Source organism: Chelonia mydas, chromosome 14, assembly GCF_015237465.2.
Source record: "Chelonia mydas isolate rCheMyd1 chromosome 14, rCheMyd1.pri.v2, whole genome shotgun sequence".
In the NCBI taxonomy this organism is placed as follows: domain Eukaryota; kingdom Metazoa; phylum Chordata; order Testudines; family Cheloniidae; genus Chelonia; species Chelonia mydas.
In genome coordinates, this window is record NC_051254.2 from 39,543,107 (window position 1) to 39,570,119 (window position 27,013).

The 27,013-nt window shown below is 55.8% G+C and overlaps 1 protein-coding gene across 6 annotated transcripts; it reads left to right on the plus strand.

Moving 5' to 3' along the window:
- Positions 1–522: 522 nt before the first annotated feature.
- On the plus strand, positions 523–26,937 carry ATAT1 (alpha tubulin acetyltransferase 1). Of its 6 annotated transcripts, XM_037913697.2 has the most exons (13): positions 529–713; positions 3,458–3,518; positions 3,888–3,979; positions 6,273–6,333; positions 7,050–7,163; positions 8,851–8,952; positions 9,558–9,603; positions 14,203–14,274; positions 15,682–15,901; positions 22,715–22,827; positions 23,273–23,318; positions 23,697–24,029; positions 26,356–26,937. In XM_037913697.2, the coding sequence occupies exons 1-13, from the start codon at positions 604–606 to the stop codon at positions 26,405–26,407; spliced, it is 1,422 nt and encodes a 473-aa protein (XP_037769625.1). In that variant the 5' UTR covers positions 529–603; the 3' UTR covers positions 26,408–26,937. The 6 variants fall into 6 exon arrangements, with proteins under 6 accessions (XP_037769627.1, XP_037769628.1, XP_037769625.1 ...); XM_043528215.1 differs by lacking the exon at positions 26,356–26,937 and having other exon boundaries at positions 23,697–24,544; XM_037913699.2 differs by lacking the exons at positions 22,715–22,827; positions 26,356–26,937 and having other exon boundaries at positions 523–713; positions 23,697–24,544.
- Positions 26,938–27,013: the final 76 nt, after the last annotated feature.

The following is a 27,013-nucleotide window of genomic DNA, read 5'->3' on the forward strand; positions in this document are numbered from 1 at the left end:
CCTTATCTGAGCCAGATTAAATGGATCCTCTCATTAGAAGGGTGAGACTTTGGAGTTGGGGGAGTCCCCTAAATTGCTGATCATAAATTGGTGGGCCCCTCTATTTGGAGGGCAGCCTATGGGAAGCCCCCTTTAATGGGAGGCAGATTAGGTGGATCCCATAGTTTGAGGGTGATGAGGCTTTGGGTGCTCCCGGATATTGGGCGGACTTGGATGTGGGGGACAGCTATTGGGATCTTATGATGCCCTGGGGCAAAAATGATGAGCACCCCTTACCCATCAGGGTCTGGGGCAGGGGTGATGGGCACTTCCTACTCATCATGCTCTGGGACAAGGAGCAGATATTGCCCGTCGTGCCCTCGGGCAGGAGTGAGAGGCGCCCAAGGCCCTTTTTGGGGGGCGGGAGCAGAGTGAGAGAGGGGGCGGGGCAAGCTCAAGCCCGTGGTTGCTAGGGAGGCCCGGTTGCTAGGGGCGGGACCAGGCGCGGGACGCTTGCCACGGAAGCGGGGCGTCGCTAGGGGGCGGTGCGCGCGTTGCTAGACGGACGCCGCGCGCCGGAGGACGGGGGGGGGGCGAGCAGCAGGACCCGGATGCCGGCGGGCGATGGAGTTCCCTTTTGATGTGGACGCGCTGCTCGGGGAGCGGGTCACGGCGGTGGACCAGCACCTCCAGCCGCCGGGCCGCCGGGGGCCCGGCTACACCGCGGCCCACAGGTAACCATGGCAACGGCCTGGCACCCCGCCCAGCGCGGGGCCGCTCAGGGGTCATGGCAACTGGCACGGGGTGGGCCCTAGGGCACGGTGGGTACGGGTGCCCATCACCCCTGCCCCAGGGCACCTTGGGTAAGGAGAGGGCCCTGCCCCGGGGGACCTTGCCCCAGGGCACCACGGGTAATGGGTGCCCATCACCCCTGCCCCAGGGCACCACGGGTAATGGGTGCCCATCGCCCCTGCCCCAGGGCACGATGGGTAAGGGCGGGACCCTGCCCCAGGGCACCATGGGTAACGGGTGCCCATTACTCCTGCCCCAGGGCACCATGGGTAGCGGGGGTGTGTCTCCTGCCTCAGGACATGATAGGTACTGGGAGGATCCCATAGGTAATGGGTGCCCATCACCCCTGCCCCAGGGTATGAGAGGTGCTCCTTCCCCAGTGTGTGCTGGGAAGGAGATGCCTGTCACCACTGCCCCAAAACTGCAGCCAGGACGTGGTGTTGTCACTTATCCCGACTAATGGCACCGGAGTAGGGGTGTAGATGGGGGCCCTGCGCCAGGCAGCAGGTGAGGGTTTGCCTCAGCGCTCTCCACATGCACAATTGGGGTCAGTCCTCAGCTTCCCCCTGGTCAGCCTGTGTCCAGGCTTTGCCAGGCTGGCTTTCGCTGGATTTAGAGCACCCCAGAGTGTCCAACTGAGGGCGGCACCAGGGTGGAGTTGTTTTGGAAAGCCTGGGTCCTTTAGGATCATTGGCATTTCCCCCCCATTTGGTTCCTCTGGAGCCTTCCACAGTGGTGTTTTGGGGATATAGGAGGCAAGGTTATTTCTGGACATCACCCAGACTCCAGGGATGATGGGTAATAGCTATTCTTTGTCCTGGGGTGTGATGGGTAATAGCTATCCCACATTGTTGCCCCCAGATATGATGGGTATTAGGCACCCTTGTCCTGGGGAATGATGGGTAATAGCTGTTCATGTGATTGGATTTTGGTGCAGCTGGGTAAAAGGGGCATGCTGGGTAAATTGCACCACCTGTGCTGGGTATAATCTGCCACCCCTTGCCTGTGGAGCATGCTGGGTAATTGCCACCACTTCCTCACGAAGTCACTTCTTTAAATGGCCTCTGGAGTGTTTTGCTGACTTTTGAACTATGGGGCGGAGGTAGAGGAAGGGCCAGAACCCCACATATTGTAAACTACAACCAACAGTTCCACTAGTGAGCCATGGGCCTTGCATCTCCAGGTGGTCACGTATCTGCACAGCAGTGCCATGTATCTGTGCCACAGCGTCCCTGGCGTGATGTAACCCTGGCTATGGAAGAGCCTGGCCCCTCCCAGTGAAGGACTGAGAAACATAGGCTGGGGATTGGGGTGTGTGGGGCACTCCTAGGTTCCATTTCCAGCTCAAGAAGGGGAGTGGGCTCTAGTGGGTTAAAGTGAGGGGAAGGGGGGGCTGGGAGTCAGGACTCCTGGGTTCTAGCTCCAGCTCAGGGGGGGTGGGGGGGGGGAGTGGGGTTTAGTGGTGTCTAGTGGTTAGAGCAGGGGGACTGGGGATCAGGACTGCTGGGTTCTATCCCTGGCTCTGGGTGGGGAGTGAAGTCTGATGGTTAGAGCGGGGGGCTGGAGGTCAGGATTCCTGGGTTCTATCCCTGACTCTGGGAGGGGAGTGGGTCTAGTGGGCTAGAACTAGGGTGACCAGATGTCCCGATTTTATAGGGACAGTCACGATTTTGGGGTCTTTTTCTTATATAGGCTCCTATTACCCCCCACCTCCTGTCCCTATTTTTCACACTTGCTGTCTGGTCGCCCTAGCTAGAACAGATCTTGGTGTTTAGTTGTAAACGGCGGGGGAAGGAGTAACAGAATTCAGCAGAAGGCAAAACTCCGTTGGATCCCATCAACTCCAGCCCCAGACGGGCTGGGCAGCATTGATCCCTACATCCTATTTCTCCAGGCCTTTGTCCAGACCTAGGTCAAAATCTCTTCAGTGCTCACACTCCGCCCTCCTCCCTTGGAGAGACACTTGCATAGGCTCAAAGATCTGCCCAGTGCTAGGGGATGGGCCCTGACACCCAGTTGGAGAGGCCCTCCCCATCCCTCTTAGCTCCCCCCTCCATCCCCTAAAGAATCCTCCTCCCTTCAGACACTCACTGGTAGACAGTTTTTGCACTAGGAGCTGGGGAGAGGCTGTCAGCAACATACAGCCGATTAAATCTTTCCTCTCTGCTGCTGCTGCTTCATGTGTGCATTGCCTAATGGACTGCACCAGAGTGCAGTGGGTTGTGAGAGTCCCTCACGATCCCCCGAGGCCCTTCCATTGTGGCTTACATGGGGTTTTTACGTTAAAGGACTGAAGGGGTGGGCTGGTGGGGAGAGCAGGTGGCCAGGACATTACGGCCCCCCTTCCAGGGGTTCTATCCCCAGCTGGGTGAGGGGTGGGGTCCAGTGGGTTCATGAGGGGGCTGGGAGCCAGGGCTCCTGGGTTCTATTCCAGCTCTGGGAGGGGAGTGGGGGTAGTCATTAAGCAGAGGAGGCTGGTAGCTGGAGAACAATAAGGTATTGTCTTGCTGATGTTTTTCTATGTGAATGCATCTCAGACACAGCCTGACCTCCTGCGGCCCTCCCACCCCCTATGGCATTTAGGGGCTCAGACCCCTTTCCCTCAGCAAAGGTTGGGCACAGTCCCTCCTTCTGTGGGTGGCTCAGACTCCAGCGAGTCCTAACTCCTTTGCTCTTCTCTGCTCAGGGTGGATCTGCAGCAGCAGCTCATGACCATCATAGACGAGATGGGCAAGGCCTCGGCCAAGGTAAGGTAGAGTTTGGAAACCGAGAAGTTAATGGCACATGGGATGGGATTAGGCTCTGGGGTGGGGGGAAATAGGGGTACCAGGGTCAGCCAGATGTGAGCTCTCCCACCCTTGTTTACCCCACCCTGTTATTTGAAGATGAAGGCTCATCAGTGAGCTAGAAAATGGGTGAGCTCAGGAGAGTGGGGAATGGGACGGGGGGGGCTTTACCCTCTAGGGGGCGCTGACTCCGACGTGGCCCCAGGGCAGGGTACAGGCTGGCTTAGGGAGCCAGGAGGCACTGGGTCCGATCCAGGGCTGAGCTGTGGTAGTTCTCCTCCCCAGCACAGCTTTGCCCTCTGCCCCAGCTCACCCCAAATCTGTTTCTAGGCCCAGAACCTGCCGGCCCCAATTACCAGTGCCTCGCGGATGCAGACAAACCACCACGTTCTCTACATCCTGAAGGACAATGAAGTGAAGACGTGAGTCCCTTTGCGACCCGGGTTTGGTTCCCGAGACATCCCTGTGGAGAAGGGCACGTCATTCTGCATCAGACCAGTGGGCTGTTCTGGTTTATTAGCTGGCCTCCCCAGATCAGACCCATGGGCCCATCTAGCCTGGTATCCTGCCTTCCCAGATCAAACCATTGACACAATCTAGCCCAGTATCCCACCTCCGTTGATCAGACTGATGAGCCCATCTAGCCTGGTATCCTGCCTCCTTGCATGAGACCCATGGGCCCATCTAGCCCGGTATCCTGCCTCTCTGCATCATACTCATGGGCCCATCTACCCCAGTATCCTGATCAGCGCAATGAACACTTTGGTTCTGCCTCTCACGCAACCAGTGCTGGGTACTTCTGAGAAAGTTATAAACTTCCCCCAATGCACCCCACTGGGCAGTACCCTCATGTGATGAGAGATTCCTTCTTGGCCCCCAGTCCTTTCCTCAGGTGGGCATCAACTCCTGTCCTGAAGCCTGAGGATTGGATGTGTCTACACCAGTGTCTGCTCCCCTACATGCCTCATTCCATAGGCGCCGACTCCGTGGGTGCTCTGGGGCAGGAGCACCCACAGGGAAAAACTGGTAGCTCCCCGCCCCCCTGCCCTCCTCCATCACCCCCATCACCTCCGCCTCCTCCCCTGAGCGCGCTGCGTGCCTGCTGTAATGATGCTGGTTCTGGTGGGATCCAACTGAGAGTGCCAGTTCAGGACAAATTGCTTAAAGCAAGTTACAGCCCAAGGCTGGGGTTTTTCCACCTCTAAGGCAAACCAAACCAGCCAGACAGAGAGGACTTTGGTTTTACCCCACTGGCTAACCACAAGTCACACAAGCAATTCCCTTGGACGCTCCAGTTTCCTAGTATCACCACCAGTGCCACTCGTTAAGGAGATAAATGATTATGGAAACCAATACCCCAGTAAAAGAAAAAAGGTTCTCTCGATCCCAAAGGACCAAGCCCCAGACCTAGGTCAATATACAAATCAGATCTTACCCACAAATCACGCTGTTGCCAATCCTTTTAGAATCTAAAGGTTTATTCATAAAAGGAAAAAGATATAGATGAGAGCTAGAATTGGTTAAATGGAATCAATGACATACAGTAATGGCAAAGTTCTTGGTTCAGGCTTGCAGCAGCGGTAGAATAAACTACAGGTTCAAATCAAGTCTCTGGAGTACATCCACAGCTGGGATGGGTCTTTCAGTCCTTGGTTCAAAGCTTCAGTGTAGCAAAGTTCCTCCAGAGGTATGAAGCAGGCCTGAAGACAAGATGGAGGAGCTGCAGCTGCTTTTTATATTCTCTTGCCATGTGGTCTTTCTTTCTTTGTCCTAAAGACAAGCTGTCCATCACATGGCCCGGAAAAACCTCAGAGTTCTGTCCATAGGCATGTCCCTGCATACCTTGCTAAGTCACGAGGCATGTCTGCCTTCTCTCAATGGGTCAATTGTATAGCGGATGGTCCTTAATGGGCCATCAAGCAGGCTAGGCAGAGCTGACACCAACTTGTCTGGGGTGTCACCCAGAAGAATAGCATAAGTTTGAAATACAGACAGTATAGAGCCAATATTCATAACTTTAACTACAAAAATGATACACACATATAGACAGCATAATCATAACCAGCAAACCATAACCTTGTCTGAGACACCTTATTTGACCCCCCTTTATACAAGATTTGGTGCCACTACAGGACCTTGGTTGCAACAATGATCTATACGGTCCCAGTTCATGTCAATAACGTCACACCTGCTTTTTCCCCCTAGCTCCCAGCACTTGCGCCGCAAAACAGGTGTTCCGCGCAGCTGGGAGGGAGGGGGGAGGAGGGGGAATGTGGCATGCTTGGGGAAGAGGTGGGGCTGGGGCAGGGATTTGGGGAAGGGATCCAATAGGGGCAGGGAGGGGGCGGAGTTGGGGCGGGGACTTTGGGGAAAGGGTTGGAGTGAGGGCGGGGGGGGGCGAGCACCCACCGGTGCCAAGGAAGGTTGGTGCCTATGCCTCATTCAGCTCTTTGACAGGGTAATGTCCTGCAGCAGTGAGTTTCACAGGTTCTCATTCCCTCCCCCTCTACATTCACCATACCATAGATATTGGAGGATTAGATGGGACCCTCGCTCACCTGTCCATGGCTCCTCTGACCCTATGCAGCTGGTACCATAGAGTCTAGAGGAACTTCATGCACAGAGAGGACAATCTTGGCTTCCCATCAGTGTGTGTCTCCTCTCTCCCAACTTGATGCCTTCGCTAATGTCCCCTCTTTTCCTCCCCCATTGCAGAGCAGGGAAAGGGGCCATAATCGGCTTCCTCAAGGTCGGCTACAAGAAGCTCTTCCTGCTGGTGAGTTGCTGTAATGCAGCTCTGAACTGGAGACCCAATAGGGGACGCGCTCCCCTCTCAGTCAGCGCTGACCCAATGCTCCAGTGCGGCACTAGGGGGTGCTGTGCTGCACAAAGCGGGGTGGATGGCTCAGTAGGGGGCACTGTCCCCTCACAGTCTGTGCTAACCTCAGTGGTGTGCTGTCTAACTGGCCTTTTGTGTTCCATTCACATTGCGATCCTTGTTACTTGGATCAATTTCAGCATCAGGGGAAAAACCTCTGTTGGAAAAGTTTCACCCAGCTTTAATCAGGACTCCTGGGTTCTATCCCTGGCTCTGGGAAGAGAGTGGGTTCTAGTGGCTTAGAATGGGGCATGGGTGGGGGCTGGGAGTCAGGACTCCTGGGTTCTATCCCTGGCTCTGTGGAGGGAGTTGGGGTCTAGTGGGTTCGGCGGGAGCTAGGAGTCAGGACTCCTGGGTTCTAACCCTGGCTCTGGGAGGGGAGTGGGTTCTAGTGGGTTAGAACGGGAGGTGGTGGGGGGCTGGGAGTCAGGACTCCTGGGTTCTATCCCTGGCTCTGGGAGGAGAGTGGGGTCTAGTGGGTTAGAGCAGGGGTGTCCATGAGCCAGGACTCCTAGGTTCCCTGACTTTTCAGGGCAGGTCACCTATTCTGGGGGCCCCCTGGTTATTCAGCACTGCCTGCATATTCTCTCCCTCTTCCCGCCCCCCCTTCCCAGGATCGCCATGGGGCTCACAACGAGGTGGAGCCGCTGTGCGTGCTGGACTTCTATATCCATGAGTCACTGCAGAGGCACGGCTACGGCAAGGAGCTCTTCCAGTGCATGCTGCAGGTGAGAGCAGGAGCCCAAGGGAATTGCTCTGTCTGGGAGGGTCCCTCTCACCCCTTTCCTGCCTCCCTGCCATGCCGGGTGGGAGGGTTTGGGGATCACCCAGACCAGTGAGGGGGTCTGGCACCACCTGCCTTGTAAATTCGGGTGCCATCGTGCCCGTACGGCTCAGAGCTCTGATTCCAGGCATAAAGGTCTCACCCTGGCTTCCACCAACCTAGTTACTCCTTGCAGGGTGGCCCCACTAGCCCAAGTCCATCCGTCCCCCGCCCCCCCCCCCCCCCCCCAAAAAAAAAAAAAAACAAAACAAAAAAAACCTGTCTCTCTGAATTACCCCACACTTGGACCTTTCCCTTCTGGTTCCCTCCTCCCCCCCCTCCCCCCCCCCCCCCGAAGGGGTGAAATCTGCCCCCAGTTATCAGTTCCCTTTGTCGCACAGGCTGCATCCTAGAGCCCGGCTTGGAGGAGAAATAAGGGGAAAAGCTGAATGAATAGAGAAATCGCAGTGCCAAAGGGGAAATAGTGAGGGAAAGCCAACGCGGATGAGCTCCGCGGAAAATAAAGACGCTGTCTCAGGCTTCACGCTTCTCTGTTAGCCAAATTCCCTTTCCTGATGCCAGTTACCTGAACGGTTTCCCAGCATGCCCTCTGTTCTAGTGGGCCACAGACAGCATCCTGCTTAGATGCCAGCCCTGGACAGCCTTCACTTCCTCAAGCCTTCTTCCCTTTGGACAGGCTTTATGGGTTTCATGTTCCCCCCGCCCAGACTGTGGGAATTCACAGAGTGCGGGAAACTCCCTCCTCCCCTAGTTTTCCAAGACTGGGGTTTTCTTGTCAGTTTCCGTGTCTTTCCATTAACTCCAGTAGTCCCCCATGAGCTTTCCCTGGGCAGGCCAATACTTGGTGCCCCTGCCTGCCTGATTGCTTCACACCCCTGTCGGGAGGTGATGCTGTAGTTGAATCCTGGTTACAGTTACAATGTTCTGAACATACGTGCATATGGTTATCACCAGAGCCTGTACACAGATTTCCTCCTTGCCACAAAGTTCAGGTCACTACAAGCTTTCATTAAAGACCACCCTTGACATATATTGATACACAGTAATATTGTCCACAATGAATTGATTCAGTCACTTATTCTGGGGGGTTCAAACCCCCTGTTCTCCCCTTGGGGTGTCTGGATCCTGACTGTCACAATGCGTGACCCCATTGATTCATCTGGACCTGTATTACCACATCTTTGGGGGACCCCATTGGTCCATCTGAGCCTGGATTCCAGACCACTGGTCGATCTGGTATCCGGAGTCTGTGACCAGGCCTGAGGCTGCTGGGGAGTGGCCAGTTAGAGGTGGTGGTTGTGACCAGGAACTGTGTTCGGGCTCACCAACTGCTTTCACATGTGGGCCAACAGATGGGAACAACCTTAAGCAGCTACTGACCTGGTGCTGGAGTGGAATTGGTGCCCCCTAGAGGCGAAAGGCCCTGTGTCCCATTCCCTGCCCCCCTGACCCAGCCAGTCTCCCAACCAGGGACCAGATTGGAGCCGTGAATTTGGTAGGGCCCTACCCATTCCCCACCCCCTGTGCCAGCCAGTCCTTTAGCTGAAGATGTTGCTTTCACCGTGGGTGTGTTTAATCTTGACCCTGTGACCTTGACTAGTCCCTGATTGTGTCTCCTCTCTGGCTGTCAGCGTGAGCGAGTGCAGCCCCACCAGCTGGCCGTGGATCGCCCCTCGGAGAAACTCCTCTGCTTCCTCCACAAGCACTACAACCTCCAGGGGACCATCCCCCAGGTGAGTCGCACCCTCTGGCTCCTCCCATCATCCTCCGGGGGTGGGGGATGGATACACCCCATTGTGCTCTTGGGGTGACGGAGGGCATGTACTGAGTGATTTATCAGGAGCAGCTACTTTCTCGGCTGCCAGCCATGCCAGGGAGCTGCAGAGGAGAAGGCTCTTCCCACGTTGGAGGGCCAGAGGGACTGATTCTCAGCTCCCCCGCTCCTGGGCTTGGATGTGACTTCAGGCCACCTTTGTCCTCCTGGAGCAGCAGGGGCCTGAGCATGACTGGGCAGGGCAAAGGGGAGGCTGGCAAAGAGCAGGCGTATGAGGGTATTGGGGGGGGGGGGCGGGGGGGCTGGTGCTAGGGGAATGGGGGTGGGGGAGGCTGGCACTGGGGAGAAAAGGAAGGGAGGAGGGGGGACTGGTGCTGGGGCACAATGGGGTTGGCAGGGAGTTAGGGGAGGGGCTGTCTCTGGGGCGGAATGGGGGCAGCGTGGGTGGGGAAGGCGGCTGGTACTGGGGTGTTGGGGGCTGGCGCCAGGCGGGGGAGTGGGAGTGGGGGCAGGAGGCGTCAGAGGCAGGAGTTTCTCATTGTCCGTGGCCTTCGCTTCTCCCAGGTGAACAACTTTGTGATCTTCGAGGGCTTCTTTGCTGACCAGCACGGTGAGTGGCCTGGCCGTGGGTGGCCCCCCCCCCTCCGTCAGCAGGGGGCGCTCCCCTGACATGCAGCCCGTACCCTGCCCAGGGACATCCCTGAGTCGCAGCCGCCAGCTGGGGGCTGCTTTGATGGCCGCTGCAAAGCCCAGCCTGCCCCCTAGGGGTCAGCGTCAGTCCTGCTACCCCATTGCATAGGCAGGGCTACCCCAGAGGCCTGGGGTTTAGACCAGGGGCTAAGACAACAAATCTGGAGGGCAAGTGGCAGCCCCGAAGGGGTAGCAAACACCCCCAATCGGAGCGATAACAGCACCACTCAGTCCTGCTTTCTGCCTGGTGGGTCCTGTCTTTCCACTGCCTTGTGGGGTTTCAGGCCTGAAGCGAATGGGGGAGGTGGTCTTCACCCCTTCCCGGCCAGCTGGGCCAGCTAGCCTGGGTGGCGAGCAAACGGGAAACAAAAATTGGGGTTTGGCCCCTTTAAGGCCAGGTGCATTCTGGGAGTTGTAGTCCCCCAAGAAGGAGCTACATCTAGACTTGCGGGGAAGGAACAGGACCTCTGCTGTATCCTGCTTCTCACCCGGACAAAGGGCAGAATGGGAAACTGAGGCACTGAGCAGTGAAGTGACTCATCCAGCAGGCCAGGTGGCAGTGCAGGGAATAGAATCCAGGTGTCCTGTGTCCCGGCCCACTGCTCTAACCCTTAGGCAACCCTGCCTGTGTTTGAATCCTGCTAAGCTCCAGGCCTCAGGACTCTCCCGTGTCCGTGAGTTCCACAGGCTCATGCTGACTTCATTCATATCAGTGGGATTTAACCCTTTGTGCTGCCTTTGTCTCCTCCTCCTGCTGCTGATCGTCCCAGAGCTGGGGGCGGGGGGCAGTGTTACCGAATGCCTCTGGAACTTAACCTTGCCCTTTTTTCCCCCTCATGCTTGGGCCGTCTCATATAGAGAGCTGGTGCATTCTTAGCATGCCTAGATCCTCCCTGCCTGAGGTTCCTGGCCCCCATGCTGCCATGCCTCCCGTCACCGTGGGGGTGGCGTTCTCGCTAAGCAGCATCAATGCAGTAAGGAACTCGTACCTCTCCCTGAGTGTCTCCTCCCCTGCATCTCGCCCTGAACCCCACACAGAATCCCCCTCTTCTCCTCTGTCCTGTGATGACCCCCCGAATCTCGGCTGATATGACCCCATCTTGTCAGCTTCCCTACCGCCGCTTCGGCACCTCCATGTGCAGAGCAAGTGGCAATTTACAGCTTGTTGCTGTCTACATAACACATTCATCTCTGTGCAGATTGACAGGCTGTTACCTCATGCAAGCATTGTTTCAACCACAGCTGTAACACAGCCACCTCTGGGGTGGGCCGCGGCAGCTCCTTAACAGCCAGGCAGCAAGACTTCACAGAGATCCTCAGCCTAGTACTGAAATGCAGCCACTTCTGGGTGGGGCAGCTGATGAACAGCCATGCAACAGCGCCACCCAGAGATGGCTTAACCAGCACTGAAATGCTGCCACCTCTGGGGTGGGGCAATTGGATAACAGCCACGCAGCAACACAGGGATTGCTCACCTACCACTGACCCGTGTTGGGGGTGGGGCATAGCAGCTGTTTAATACTCATACCCGAGCATAAGGCCAGATATGACGAATACAGTGACTAGCAGCTGTTTGGGACAGGAAGTGAAGAAGAATTTTTCTTCAGTTACTCCATTAAAAGTGTAGGGAAGCTCGTGGAAGTGGGACTAGGAGGAGAAGAATGAAGAGTGAGTGCCTGATTGAATGTGAGTGATCGGCACCTTGAAAGGACACTGCCCCCTATGGGTCAGCACTTACTGAGGGGAGTGCGCCCCCTACTGAGCCCCGACCCTGCTCCCTGCAGCACAGCACCCCCTAGTGCTGCTCTGGGGCATTGCGGTCAGCACAGCACTCCCTACTAAGCCCCCACCCTGCTCCCTACAGCACAGCACCCCCTAGTGCCACACCGGGGCATGGGGGTTGAGTCTTCCACTCTCCCATCATTCATCCAGTACCATGCTCTGAGCGCCAACCTGTAGCAGCATCAGGAGCAGGCTGGCCAATGCAGCAGCGCTCTGTCGCCCTCTTGAGGTAACTCAACCACACCACGCCCTGCCGCCCTAATCCATTCTGTGCCAGGGTTGAAAGCCGTCACTGAAAGGCAGCATGCGGGATCGAGCTCTGCGATTTGCCCTGCTTTGCGGGGAGGGGACGCTATGTTCCAAGCCGGGGACTTGCAGAGACCGATTGAATCAGCGTCCCTATCTAGACGCCTTTATCCCTGTCACACGATTTCCATTCCCTTGGGTTTTCAAAAGCCTGCCCAGCTGGAACAAAGAGAGTCCTTTGTCTCCCACACGCACCGAGCGGGGAGCTCGGGACAGCTGCCATCTCCTACTGGTTACACCCCCAGGCCATCATATCAAATGGCCTCTGATTTCCAGCCCCTCGGTCGTGGGCTGCCTGACTCCAGACACCTCCAGCCTGGCTCTCAGAGGTGCTGATCACGCACAATGCCACTCGTAGACAGTGGGAAATGTGGATCCTTGGGCAAATCACTTTAGCTGAGCACAGAGAAGGTGAAGGGGTGACTTGATCCTAGGTTGACCAGATGGCAAGCGTGAAAAATCGGGACACTTTTTTTTCAGGGGGCGACGGATAGAGTTGCCTATTTAAGACAGAGCCCCTAATCTTGGGACATCTGGTCAGCCTACTTGATCGCAGTCTAGCAGTACCTGCATGGGGAAGAGAAATCTGATAGTAGGGGGTTCTTCAGTCTAGCACAGGGGTTCTCAAACTTTTTTTGCTGGGCCCCCCTTCGAAAATATTTCAGGCTGTGCCAACCCACCTCACTCTTGGTACCAGACATAGCTTTTGCAACATGAGTGCAGATCCCTACAAAGCTAAGTAACCGTACTATGCCCCCCCTTACTTCTGTGCTGCTGCTGATGGCGGCGCTGCCTTTAGAGCTGGGTGCCTGGCCAGCTGCAGTCACTTTCTGGCTGCTCGGCATGGCATGGTATTTCCACCCTTACTTCTGTGCTGCTGCTGATGGCAGTGCTGCCTTCAGAACTGTGTGGCCGGAGAGCGACAGCGGCTGGCCGGGCACCCAGCTCTGAAGACCAGGAAAAATGACGAGCAAGAGAAAATTACGGACATTTGTTTGTATTTCAAAAATCCACCCAGACGGAGCTTGGAGGACCAAAAAGGAGGTCATATCTGGGAAAACTCAGACGTATGGTCACCCTATAATTTGTGTGATCTCGCGACTGCCCTACAATAGTCTTGAGATCCCCTTTTGGGTTGGGACCCCCAGTTTGAGAAACGCTGGTCTAGCAGACAGAGGTCTAACAAGATCCAACGGCTGGAAGATTGAGACTGGTACATTTTTACCAGTGAAGGGTATTAATGGTTGGCCCAGCTGTGCTGTGCTGGATTCTCCATCACTGGAGATTTTAAAATCAATAACGGGTCTTTTTTTTTCCCCCATAAAAGATCTGCTCTGGTTCAATGAGGGATCAATCCAGAGCCGTTCTGTGGTCTGACTTATCCAGGAGCTCAGATTACAAGTGTCCCATCTGCCCTTAAAATCTAGAAAGCGGATCCTAGGCGACAGGGGCCCAAACATGCAAGGGAGACTACAGTCAGAGGCTGCTCTTGGAAAGGTTGGCCCGAGCGTCTCTGAAAACAGGGAGCATCTCTCTGTTCTGGGTTTGGACGGCTGCTGAGCAGTGACTGGGTGGTAGGGGAATGCAGATATAATAGCGACGGATGTTGCTTCCGCTCAGCCAATTCTGCTCCAACTGGACCCCTCCTGGCAGAAATGCTAATGCCTCATGGGGCCGCATCCCGTTCAGTGATGGGTTGGTGCCCTACACGCTGCTTTGTAGGGCTTTGCCGAGTCTAGCAATCAGTGTTTCAAGCTCTAGGGTACCTGCTCCTTTCTTCCATGATGGGGCAGCTGGGGAACAGCTGCATATTAGCGCCGCACAGGGAATGCTTGTCAGACACTGAGATGCAACCGTCTCTGGGGTGGCGGAAGGGAACAGCTGCACAGTGATGCGGCACAAGGATTGCTCATCCAGGGATGAAATGCAGCCATCTCTGGGGTGCGGTAGTTGGAGAACAGATGCACAGCAACTCGGCACAGGGATCAATCAGCCAGTGCTGAGATGCAGCCACCTCTGGGGTGGGGTGCAGCATCCATTTAACGGCGAACAGCAACCGCGCATGTTTTGGAAAGGAAAGGAAACCTACAGGGTGCGGTGCTTAGAGAGGCAGTACAATGCAATCAGCCATGGTGAGATTTGGCCAGGACCCTGGGGTGCGTTTGCTGCGGTAGCGCCTACTAGCCCAGGCACTGCCCAGGACCCCGTTGTGCTAGGCGCTGTACAGACCCAGACCAAAGCGACCGGCCCTGCCCTGAAGAGCTGGCAATCAAAGTTAGGCCAGGAGTGATCATGGCCTGGTTTGGAGTGCTCCGGTGAGCCCAGGACGGGTTTGAAACCTCCAGCTCTGGGATGTGGTAGTTACGATCTGGGCCAACCCCTTCTGGCCTCTGCCTTTCTGGGACTGACCTTTCTCACCCTCTCCCTGCAGCTCCGGTGAGGAAGTTGCCTCCAAAACGTGCTGAGGAGGAGATAAAACCCTACTCTCTGACAGACCGAGAGTGTAAGAGACCCATTGTGCTGGCCCAGGGTGGGGGGCAGGGACTGGGACATGGGGCCTTTCCCCTCTAGGGGGCGCTGGCTCTGATCCAGCCTGTGGATGGGGGACTGGCTGGCTGGGGAATGAGACACAGGGCCTTTCCCCTCTAGGGGGTGCGGACTCTGATCCAGCCCGGGGGGAGGGGCGGAGCAGTCTGGTTGGCTCAGGGGGTGGGGAATGGGATGGGGGCGCTGGCTGTGATCCAGCCTGTGGATGGGGGACTGGCTGGCTCAGGAGTATCCCCACCTAGGATGTGCCCCTCTGTCCCCAAACAATCCCAGGAGGTTTGCTGTGGCGCCCCAGTGGCTGAGAAGAGGCAGCACTTGGCTGTAATGAACATCAAAGGGGGGTTGAGGCTGCTGGACCCTGTGGGCCCTTAGCCTGACTAACCCAGCCTGCACTGCCTAGTGTCACCACACAGGGACGCCTGGACTCAGCAGGGCTGTGACAGGGGGTCCCCTGAAATGAGGCTGCTGGCACGTGTGGTTTTCAGTATGTCCCTCCATTTGCTTTGACTGGAATGGGGGGTGGGGGGGCTAGAATGATTCCCCTTTCCCTTCTGCCCCCAGCCCAGCTGCTGCACTACCCATTCCCCTTCTGCTTCCTTCTTTGCCTCCCTCACCCAGCGCACCCCCCGAGGGTTCTTTACTGCCCTGCATAATGATTGCCCTGCACCCACCAATCAGCCGTCAACCACACTGCCCTCTCCAGGAGCCGCTCCCACAGCCGTTGCGGGGGAAGCCACCTCCCCTCTGATGGGGGAGGGCAGATCCCCACCCGCCACTTTGCAGAGAGGACAGAATGGACCCCACACACACACACACACACTGCTGGCTGGAGGGGTTCATCCCATTGCTACCGCCACACAGCATAGGCAGATGGACTGGACTGTCCGTATTATGTTCTATCAATCTTATCTAGCCTCCATCATCATAGGATCTGAGCACCTCACAGAAGCCCTGGGAAGCAGGGCCCTGCTATTAGCTGCCTTCTGCAAATGGGGAAACTGAGGCACATGGAGGCTAAGTGACTTTCCCAAGGTCATTCAGGGAGTCTGGGGCAGAACCGGGAATAGATCCTGGGTCTGCCAAGGCCCAGACAAGCACCCTTACCACTGGGCCATCCCTAGACAAGAGAGGCTGAGAGCTGGAAAACAACCTGGGCCCGTCTTTCTTAACATGCCCCTTTGTCACACACCTTGGGCCTCTCTAGCAACAGGAGGCCCCAGAACTCTATGACTTCGCAAGGTTCACTCCCTTCCCCTTCGTTAATCCAGGATCCCGAGGGCCCCCAGGCTGTACCTGGCTTAGGAAGGGGGGTGGGGGGCACGGAGCAGGGCCAGAGGGCCTGATCCTGGGCATCTCCCTTCAGTCCTGAAGGAGGAGGTGGAGCCACCCTGGCCCTTCAACCAGTCGCACTCGCTGACCCGCTCCAGCAGCCTGGGGAACTCGCCGGTTCGCACCTGCCTCAAGCCCTTCCTCAACGAGCAGGAGCTGCTGCGGAACCTGCGCCTCTGCCCCCCTCATGCGGCCGCCCACCACCTGCTCAACGGCGAGCCGGGCGGGCTGGCCGCCCAGAGGCGAAGAACCAGGTACGGGACAGGGGACGTTGCCGCTGTAACCCTGATGGACCCAGCCAGCATTGCGCCTAGGAGCCTGGGCCATTTTTATGGAGGGCATCCTGCTGGGTAGTGCCCGGTCACAGGGATCTGGGCGGCATCCGATTACGGGTGGTTTCCATTAGCGGGGATCTTGGCTGCTGGGCAGCACCTGCTCCTGGGGATCTGGGATCTGAGCTGCCAGGCGGTGTGCGGTTCTGGAGATCTGGGTCGCAGGGCTGTTGGATGGCATCCAATCCCATGAGATCTTGAGGCTCTAGAACACAGGCTGGCCTCTGATCCTACAGATCTTGGATCTGGGCTGCTGGTTGACATCTGGTCCTGGCAATCTGGGGGATGTGGGTGCAGGGTGGTATCTTCTCACTCAGCCAAGAACCAGAGGGGAGGGCAGGTAAGGGGGAGCATGACCCTCTTCCTCATTCTCCTGGTCCTATGTTTTGAACTGCGTTAATGCACAGCTGCTCAGCTCTGTCCCCTCCCGCAGTTACCTGGAGCGGGCAGCTGCAGACTGGATGTGGGGCCTCCCTGCTCTGGGCCAGACTCAGTGGGGCTGTGAATGAGGGGGAGTTGCTCAGCACCGGGGAGGTGGAAGCAGCTGTCGCGTCGTTTGGCGAGCCCTGGCTGGACCACCCGCATTGCACGCTTATCCTGATCATCCACGTCTTGCACGTCCACCCCAAGTGCTGCCTTGAGGGGAGTTGGCCTTATTTTGCACAAACTGCCAGCCCTCGGTTTGTGCGCCCATGCCAAACTTTTCCCCTTCTCCGGGCTGTACACGCTGCCGCTGAGGCCCAGATCCCCGCCCACTAGCGTCGCATATTTGCTCTAATACCAAGTCAGTGCAGATTATCCTCGATTTGCACTGGCCAGGTGTCAAAATGGTGCTGTTTCCCCTGCTTTCGCACGTCCGCATTGAGTGCTAGATTGGTGCCAGCTGCACTGGCTTTCCCGTTCACAGCGAGTCCCAGATCGGTGCAAGGTGCACTAGTTTTGTGTGTGAGTGCCGGATCCGTGCAAGGAGACCACCTTTTGTATGTTCACACTGAGCGCTGCATTGGCACATGTTGTACTCATGTTGCACACCGTGGTGTGGGATCTGTGCAAACCACACTGATTTTGCATGCCAGGTTGGAGTCATGTGATTTTGCACACTTATGTTGCACACCATGTTGCATCCATGCAAATTGCTCTGATTTTGCTTGCTCACCCTTTGCAGTTCAGGTGTTGGATTTGTGTGAGCTGCACTGTTTTTACATGCTCACTGTTTGCACACACACACGTTGGATCTCTGCATACCTCACTGATTTTGCATGCTCACCTGTTGCACATTCAGATGCTGGATGTGTGCGAGATGCATTGATTTTGCACACTCAAGAGGTTGGATTTGTGTGAGCCAGTCTGAATTTGCACACTCAACCTTTGCAAGCTCAGATGTTGGATCTGTGCAAGCCAACTAGTTTTGCACACCCATCCTTTGCACACCAGCATGTTGGACCTGTGAGCCATACCACTTTTCCATATTTGTGCTTTGCACACCAGGTTGGATCCACATCAGCTATGCTGCTTTTGCATGCTTGTGTTGCACATGATAGTTTTGGGTCCATGCAAAGTTCTCTGATTTTGCACACTCACACTTTGCCTGCTCAGCGTGTTGGATCCATGGGGGGTGCACTGATTTTGCAGGTTCACCATTTGCATGGCCGGGGCCAGCTCAGTGCAACCCCCACTGGTTTTGTATGCTCACGATTTGCACCCACAGCTGGATCCATGCAAGCTGCACTAACTTTTGCACACTCATGCTTTGCATACCCAGGTCTGGATCAGTGCCAGCCATGCTCCGAGCTGCTCTCACTTGACACCACTGCCAGCTAGTTTCAGCTCTGGGCTCGTCACCCAGCTTTGTCCCTTGCCCCCTGCTTTCCAGCCAGTTGGGGGCGGGGGTGGGGGGTCATTCCCACTTTTTCCTGCACCGTTGAATTTGGCCCAGCAGAACCAACGCCTGGTGCCTTTAGCCATTCCCACTGCGCCCCCAGAACCACACAGTAGCTCAGAAGACCAGGCGGGATAAGAACCAGAAGTCACCAGCCACCTCTTTTTGGGTGGGGGGGGGGAAGGGATCTTGCTTGGTCACATTTCCCCCAGCCTGCCTGGGATCTAACCTGTCTTCTCTCTGTCTTTCTCTCTGCCCCCTCCTCCCCATCCCAGCTCCCTCACCCGCTCGGAAAAAAAACAGCTATTGACGTCGCCGCTGTGTCCCCCACCCCCGCCCCGGCTTGGTCGTCCATTTGTGTCTTGAGATCTCAGGCGGCGAGAGGTGGGGTTTCAGCCCCATCGTTCCTCCGCAGCCCTTTTTTATAGGCTTCGGTGGGGCTGGCGCAGATGCTGGGTTATTTCCGGGGCTCAGTGGGTGTTTTTCCTGGGCTGCTTGTTTTTCTATGGAATGATCCTAAAACTCCCTCCGAAGAGGGATCCGGTCCCATTAGCACGGTAGTTCCCCCCCACCCCCTTTTTTTAAATATGCATATGTTGTACTTTGGATCCAAAGCTCTCAGAGGTTTACAGTGGGAAATCTGGTTCTGATCGTCCCTCCCGTGCCGGATCTCGAAATGGGATCTGCTGCTTGGTGCCAGATCAGATCCTCCCCTTGTGTTTGTCTGTAGGTGGATTTAAAGAAAAGGATCCACTGCAAATTGGCAGCTGCAGACTCAGAAATAGGACCCCCTTGTTTGTCTTGGGATCTAACTGGGATCCACTATAAATTGCCAGTGGACTTAAACTAAATCTCCTCGATCCACTCTAGAACCAGGTCCCCTTGCCTGTCATCATTGCTGGGTCTACTTGCAGATCACCAGTGGCTGACTGAAGGATAGAATCCATGTGTGTTCCTTCGTGGGTGGATCTAAAAGCAATCCACTAATTTGCTGACTTAAAGGGATCCCTTTATTTTTCTGAGTGGCTGGATCTAAAAAGGATCACTAAATACTAATCTCATCATCAGAAATAGGATCCCCTTATGTTTCTCAGTAGATCTAAGTGGAATCCAGTGTGGGTGGAGTCTAGAGCAAGGTGCCCCTTGTGGTTCATGCTTGCTGGATTTAAAGGATCTACTGCTGATCACCAATTACTGCTTATGTTTCTTAATGGGTGGATCTAAAAGGGATCTGCTGCAGGTCACCAATTCCTGGTTTTAAAATGAGATCCCATGTGATTTGCAGTCGGTAGATTTAAAAAGATCCACTCTGGCCCACTAACAGAAGACTCTGAAATAAAGTCCCTTTTCTCGTGTGGTTGCTGGATCTAAAAGGGACTTGCTGCCGATTACCAGTTGCTGGCTTCAAAATATGACCCGTTCCTTGTTTCCCAGTGGCTGGATCTAAAAGAGATCCAGTGCAGATCACCAGTACTGACTCCAGAATAAGATCTGCTTCTCTATTCTCTTGAGTGGGTTAGAAAGGGATCTGCTTCATGCTGCCAACCACTGAAACCAAACTAAGATTGAGTTGCATTCTTTGACTGGTGCATCTGAAAAGGGGCCTGCCTTAGCAACACCCAAAACCGACAGGCTACTGGGTCCTCCAAAGGCGATCCACTACATGTTGCCAATTGCTAAATCCAACAAATAGAGTCCGCCCCCAGCTTCCTGATTGCCCGGGTTGCCACATGGCTCCATTACAAATGCCTCCTAAAAAGGTTGTCTACAAATTGCCAATGGCTAGAGCCTCAGGAGGGATCCACTGTTGACTGCCAGATCCCTCCAAGGGGTCCCTTCAGCTGACAGATCCATGGTAGGGATCTACAGAGGATGTGGCCAGTACCCAGGTGCCCCCAAAGGGAACCACTGTTAATGACTTCTCAGTTGCTTTTGCTCCAGTTCCCCTGAAGGCATCACAGCTGTTCATGGGCAGAGGAGTCTAATGGGTTAGAGCAGGGGGGCCTGGGAGCCAGGACTCCTGGGTTCTATCACCAGTTCTGAAAGCTGAGAAGGGGCCTAGCAGGTTACAACAGGGGAGCTGGGAGTAAGGAATCTTGGGTTCTATCCCCAGCTCCGGGAGGGCAGTGGGGCCAAGTGGGTTAAAGTAGGACAACTGGGAGTAGAGATCCCTGAGTCTCTTCACAAACTCACTATGTGAAACTGGGCAAGTCCTTTCATCACTCTGTGCCTCAGTTTCCCCATCTGTAAAAAAGTATAAAATTAGGGCCCCATCTCCCAGGGATGTCATGAGGCTTAATGAAAGTGTTAATTAGTTAATAATTATTAACACTGGAAAACTTTGGTTCAAAACCTCCCTGACCTGAATCTGGTGCACTTATTTTTAAATTATATTAAAACCTGAAGGCCCAGCTGAGATCAGGGCCCCGTTGTGCCGGGCGCTGCACAGACACACAGGGAGAGACAGTCCCTGCCCCAGCTGAGATCAGGGCCCCGTTGTGCCGGGCGCTGCACAGACACACAGGGAGAGACAGTCCCCGCCCCAGCTGAGATCAGGGCCCCATTGTGCCGGGTGCTGCACAGACACACAGGGAGAGACAGTCCCTGCCCCAGCTGAGATCAGGTCCCCGTTGTGCCCTGCCCCAAAGAACTGACAATCAGACCAGGCATATAAGGGAAGGATTGTTCTCCCCATTTTACAGATGGGGAAACTGAGGCCAGAGAAATTCATGCCTAAATCCTCAGAGGTATTTGTAGATACCTGTGATAAAGTGGGAATGTTCTATAGTAGTTATATGAGATGTCTATATGCCTCAGTTTCCCCATACTCTGTGCTTCCCGTCAATACTGTGACAGTGGCAGCCTTTTTGAAACAACCATTGGTTAGTCACCCTGCACACGGCAGCTGGCGGTTCTTAGGTCAGCGTGGAGGAAAGAAGGTTCAAGCACAGTGAACTCCATGGTCAGGCTCTGTCTCTCAGGCCGACCTCCTTCCTCTGCTCCCAGCTTCCCCCCGGAACTCCTCCCCCACCTGTCGCTCGTTTGTTCTGGGCTTTTTGCTCAGCTTCCTGGCAGAGAGGCGGGGAAATCCATGAGGCCCTGGAGCTCGGTCGCTGGCCCCCTTGTTATTCTGGGTCAGTTTCCACCAGTTCCTTCAGGGCTCTTGGCTCCACCCAGGCAGGGAGGGGACCCCCACCTATGTCTCTTAGCCTGCCCTGAGAGCAAACTTAAATCAGTGTTCCTCCTCTGGGTACCAGTGCCACATGCAGGGGAAACTGAGGCACACACAGGCCTCCATACAAATACTACAGAAAGTCCCCTCTCCGTCACAATGCCCATTGAACTCACTAGCTGTTATGCACCTAGATACCTGGGAGGATCTGCATCTCCAGGACTTGCCGAAGGTCACACCCACTCAGTGGCCGAGCTGGGAACTGAGCCCAGAGCTCCTGGTTCCCAGCCCAGGGTCTTGTCCACCAGCCTTCGAGCGCACAGCTAGCTCACTGGGTTGACAGTGTCTTTCTTTGATCTCTGCCCCCGTTTGTCCCCTCCCAGCTGCCCAGGGCTCTGAGCTGCCTTCGGTTGTTAGCGTTCAATGCGGGAACGTGAGCTTTTGTTTACATTTCAATAAAGTTTGGAGATTTTTTTTATTATTATTCAAAACCTTCCATGGAAGCTTTTGTCGTTTATTGTTGCACCACAGGGGCCGAGGGCAGCTGCACTGCTCTGCCTGTCTCAGCTCTGGAACCATCTTATGGAGCTGTGCCATCAGGAGGGGAGTGGGGTCTAGTGGTTAGGGTAGGGAGGGCTGGGAGCCAGGTCACCTGGGTTCTGTCCCCATCTCTGGGAGAGGAGTGGGGTCTAGTGGTTAGAACTGGGTGGGGGTCAGAGTCAGAACTTCTGGGTTCTATCCCTGGCTCTGGGAGGGGAGTTGGGTTTAGTGGTTAGAGCAGGGGGGCTGAGAGCCAAGACTCCTGGGTTCTATGCCCAGCTCTGGGAAGGGACTTGGGTCTAGCGGATTGAATCTCATCGATCCCTGCAGGTATGCAGCACATTGCCGAGGGTGGGTCTGTCTGGGGGTACAGAACCACTAGTGGTTGCGTAGCCAGCCCCTTTCACCAGCTACTGGGTACCCTGAATAATAAGCTAAGCGCAGCAGTTTGATTGAACCCCTCCTGAAGGTCTGCGCAGAACCAGCCAGGGTCCCTTGGTGCTGCCTGGCTCTGGAGTATAAACCAGGATGGGTTTGCCAGGCGCTGTCCTCGCTGCTTTGTATCAGCTGGGATCCTCTCAGGCCAGTAGACTGATCATTTACATGGCTACCATCTTGTACCTCCAAGGATCCCAGAGTGATTTCCACCTCTACTGAAATGCAGCCACCTCTGGGGTGGGGCAGCTGGAGAACAGCCGCAGAGGGACTCTGCAGCCATTTAGGACAGGAAATGAAGTGGGTCAGTGGATCCTGTAGGGGGAAAGGGCAGGGAGGTGAAATGCAGGTGTCGGAGTTGGGATTTGGACAGGGTCCTGTGCAAAGCAGGCCTTTCCAGATCACGAGGGTTGTCAGGAACAAGGGCATCGAGATCAGCACTGAGTGCAAGGGGGAGTGCCCCAGGCCGAGCTGCCATCCTGTTCCCTTCAGCACGGTGCGGGCCAGGTGTCAGCACCACCTGTGAGGGGAGAGTGCCCCCTGCTGAACCCCCCACCTTAATTCCATTCCATCACGTTGTCTGTGCTCCCGTCCCATGAGACTCCATGCCACGTCTGTTCTCCCCCCTCCCAGCTTGGCATCCCCCCCACCCCTCACCTTCCACCTCCTCCTCATCACCCCGCCCTGTCTCCTCCCCTCTCTCCTCCAGGGGGAGCGCTGTGGGGCAGGAAGGCCTTGTGGCTCAGCGGAGTTCCTACAGCCGCTACGGGAACCCTGCCCCATTGCCTGAGGGGGTGGCCGGCGGCGCTGAGAGGAGAGCGGGTGAGTTGGGTGGGCGCAGGGCCCCACCCCGAGCTGGACTGGGGTTTCCACCTCTCACTGTGGGCGGGGTTGGGTGTGTCTGGGCTGGGATCGGTTCTTGGCATCCTGGCAGGTGGACATCTTGCTGCTCTCTCCCATTGCCTCGAAGCCCAGCACTCAGGCTGCAGCTGCCCCCAGAGTCTGGCAGTTCAGGGGGTCCTGTCCTAGCCCCCTGGAGCCAGCCGGAGTCCTGCCACATCTTCGCTGGTCTCCTCTTGCTGATCCTCTACCCCTCACCCTGCTGCACTGGGCATTGGGGTCAGCACTGACTGCCAGGTGCACTGAGCCCCCCACTTCCTCCCTGCTCCCTGCAGTCCTGAGGTGGCGAGGGTGGGGGGGACTGGGAGCGACTATCAGGGAAGTTACAAGAATTGCTGCTCACTCCCCATTTTGCTCCTTGACCCAGAGAGCAGCCGAGAGCCACTAAGGAGACTCCAGGACTCAGAAGGCCGGTAAGATTCGTGCTTCCGCTGCCCGCCTCTGGGACCCCTCCAGGACACCCCCTACCTCCACAACCTGCTCTCCCCCCACTTCTAGGACCCCATCATGACCCCCCTCCAACCCACTTTCCCCACACCACCTGCCTCCCCTCTGCTGGGATCCCTCCTCGTGCTCCCCATGCCACCAGCACCCCAACTTCTAGGACTCCTCTGTGATCCTTCCTCCTCTGGCTTTTGTTCCTCACATGGCCCACCTCCCTCGTTGCTGGGAGCCCTCCCCTCCCCCGATCCTTGGCTTGTGCTCCCCACGTCTACCCCCCACCACACTCTAGCAGTATTTGAGGGGACACACCCCCGGCACTGACTGGTGCCTCCCTCTCTCTATGTCAGGTTGGACAGCACAATGATCACCAGCCAGGACACATCACATCCAGCTCCCCTACCCCAGCCAAGTGGGACGGTCCGTTACTCTGAGGGCGCCTCCCCTCCCACCGAGCCGGCCCTGACAGACAGGACTAAGGACCCAGGCGTCCGGGCGGCCCCGGAGTCAAAGCCCTCTGGCCTAGGAGATCCTGTGGACTGCCTTCCTCCACGGCCCGGCAGCAGGTGGTACGACCCAGCCGGGGTGCCATGGGGGAAGCGGCCATCTTGGACGGTAGCGGGAGTGTCACGGGATGCCCAATGGATCCGCTACAAGCAGGAGTATCGCAACACCAGGCCCTGGTGAGCAGGGGGGCAGCTAGCACTAAGCCAGCATGGCTGCAGAACCCCAGGCCTACGGGCCCATCTAGCCCGGTATCCTGGCTCCTCCCTGCTGGGACCAATGGGCCCATGTCGCTTGGTATCCCAGTATAAGCTTGATCTTCTACTGGCTGGAATGATTCCCCTGAAATTCTACCTGGTCCATCCCAGCCCTTGGTGGCTTTGGTCTGGAAAGTTTGTGAAGGGGTGTCACATGAGGTTTTGGAGAGAGAAAAGGAGGCCCCATGCCCAGGCACCAGCCTCCTTCCCCCCCCTCCCCCGTGGTGTTTTCACAGGGGTGGTTGGCAAGGAGAGAGGAGCCAGGGAGGGGGTCACTGCATGGAGGGCTCAGAGCTGGAGACATCAGGGAGCTGGGCAGTGGGAAATGTTCTCTCTAAACTCATGTTTGGATGGGAAATTGGGTTTTCGACGAGATGGAATTGGTCCGTGAAAAGTGACTGCACCTTGTGGGGAATTTCCATTCCCTCCCCCCAACACCTCAAAAAAACCCGAAAATATTTCAATTCTGCAAGGCTGCCGCAGTGCCTCATGGGTGTTGTAGTTCCCATCGTTGACTATGGACCAGGCTCCCTGGCTGGACTATGTCTCCCATGATGCATCTGCCTCTCCTCCCCAAGAGAGTGTGGTGAATCATGGGAGATGTAGTCCCATTAGGAAGCCCAACCTAGGGAAGAACCTGGGGGCATGAGACACCTGAACTACGATTCCCATTATGCAGCATGACCAGGGGCTCCCATGATGCAACCGCCTTCCCTCTCAAAGAGCTCACGGTTAAGGCTGCATGTCTGTCATGGTCACGGAGGTCATGGAAGTCACAGTGTCTTTTGCAGTGGCCTGTGTTGCTGGCTCAGGGGCTGCCCTGGGCCAGCAGCAGTTTGGGTGTGGAGAAGGCTCAGGGCTGGGTCAGGGGGTTGGGTTGCGGCACTTATCTCGGGTGGGGGGACTCCCCAAAAGCAGCCAGGATGTTCCTCCAGCTCCTAGGCAGAGGGGCCAGGGGGCTCTGCACGCTGCCCCTGCTTGCAGGCACCACCTCTGCAGCTCCCACTGGCTGCAGTTCCCGGCCAATGGGAGCTGCAGAGCCAGAGCTTGTGGCAGATGCAGCACACGGAGCCCCCTGCCCTTCCTTCCCCCTTGCAGCTGCAGGGACATGCAGGCTACTTCCGGGGAGCTGCGCGGAGCCAGGTAGGGAGCCTGCCAGCCCTTCCAACCCCCGGGGCACCAGCGGGGATCCCAGGCTGTGCGCTGTCACCCACCCACCCCAGCACCCATGTGGGTCCCAAGCCACGCCACCAGCACCTGCAGTGCCCCCGGACTGCCCCCCCCAAAGCACCTGCAGAGCCCCGGCCCAAATTTTAGTTAGGGGTATAGTACAGGTCATGGACAGGTCACGGGCCATGTATTTTTATTTACTATCCATGACCTATCCATGGCTTTTACTAAAAATACCCATGTCCAAAAGATAGCCATATTCATGGTACGTCATGGGAGATGTGTACACTGGAGGCCTAGCCTACAGCAGAATAACCCTTCTGAATGGTAACTCCCATGATGCATCTGCCTCTCTTCCCCGAGAGACTGGTGCATCATGGGAGATGTAGTCCAACTAGGGAGCTGGGCCTAAAGACACCCGAACTACAACTCCCATGAGGCACTGTAACAGCTTGTCCAAATCAAAATATTTCACTTTTCAGACCAAATATTTCCTATTTGAATTTTTGCTGAAAGATTGAATGTTTTCACAGGGAACTGCCTCTCTCCCCCACCCCCTCATTTTCCAACTAATTCTGGGTCAAATGCTGCCATGGGTCATAGCAGAGAACCCAACTGCACTGCCCAAGATATATTCCTATGGGGGTGGGACATCTATGGGGAGGAGATCCCCCTGCCTTCCTGCTCTCTGTCTTTCATCCCTCATCTAGACACCATCATTCATCTCTTTCTCCGTCTCTCTCTCCTCCAAGCCTCTCAATGCCCCCCCACCTCAGCCCGCTCCCAGACCCCCCACTCCCTGGCTGCTCCTTGTGGGGCATTAGAGTCAACTTTAATGGAGAGGGGTGGGGCCAGAGATGGAAGGGGCGGGGTGAATGGAAGGTTCTCAGGATAGGGGCTATGGCTATGACCCTGACCAGACAGCAGGGAGCCACTGCCTCTTTCCATGGTGCTGCGGATTCCAGGCAGAGAGGAGTGGGATCCCAGTACAGAAAAGGCCAAACCCCAGTAGGTTGTTTGCATATCCTGGTTATTTAGTGCCATGGGGGTTTTACATTTCTCATCCCGCTGGTTCTAGCCTCTGCACCTGTACGATGGTTTTAACAGCAGCAGGGTGTCGGGCCTTTTAAAGAGAATGAAGTAAACAAACCCCCGAACAGATGGATCTGCAACCGTCCCCCATGATGAGCGAGAAATGTTGTTATTAACCTGAAGCACAAGCACCCACTGACTTCATTAAGCATGTGCTCGCTTGCTTCTTGCTTGCAGCATCATAACGGTTTGATTAAAGCAATTACAGGCAGGATCCTGAGAATGGGATCTGGCAAAAACCCTGGCAGAGTCTTCAAGAGTGGCTTTGAACAGGCACTTGACACAGGATTTGAGTTAGAAGATGGTATTGATGGATTTCTTCAGAGCAGGGGTTGAGTGGCATTGTGTGCCAAGGAGCACTTTTTTAGAGGACTGGGATTTTGTGCAGTTTTAGGTTTCTCGCTAACTATTTTGGTCATTTTCAGGTATTTGCTATTTTAATAGATACCTGTATTATCGGATGTACCATGATTTATGGGCAAGCATGCCATTAAAAAAAGAATTTCAGGTCAGAAATCAGCTCTTTTAAAAAAAAATTAAACGGTGTCACGGACTCACAGGACTCGTGCTCTCTCTCGGCTCTGTACGGTCCCTGGGAGGAACCCCCTACAGTGTGACAGCCATTCTTGGGGGTCCACTCTCTC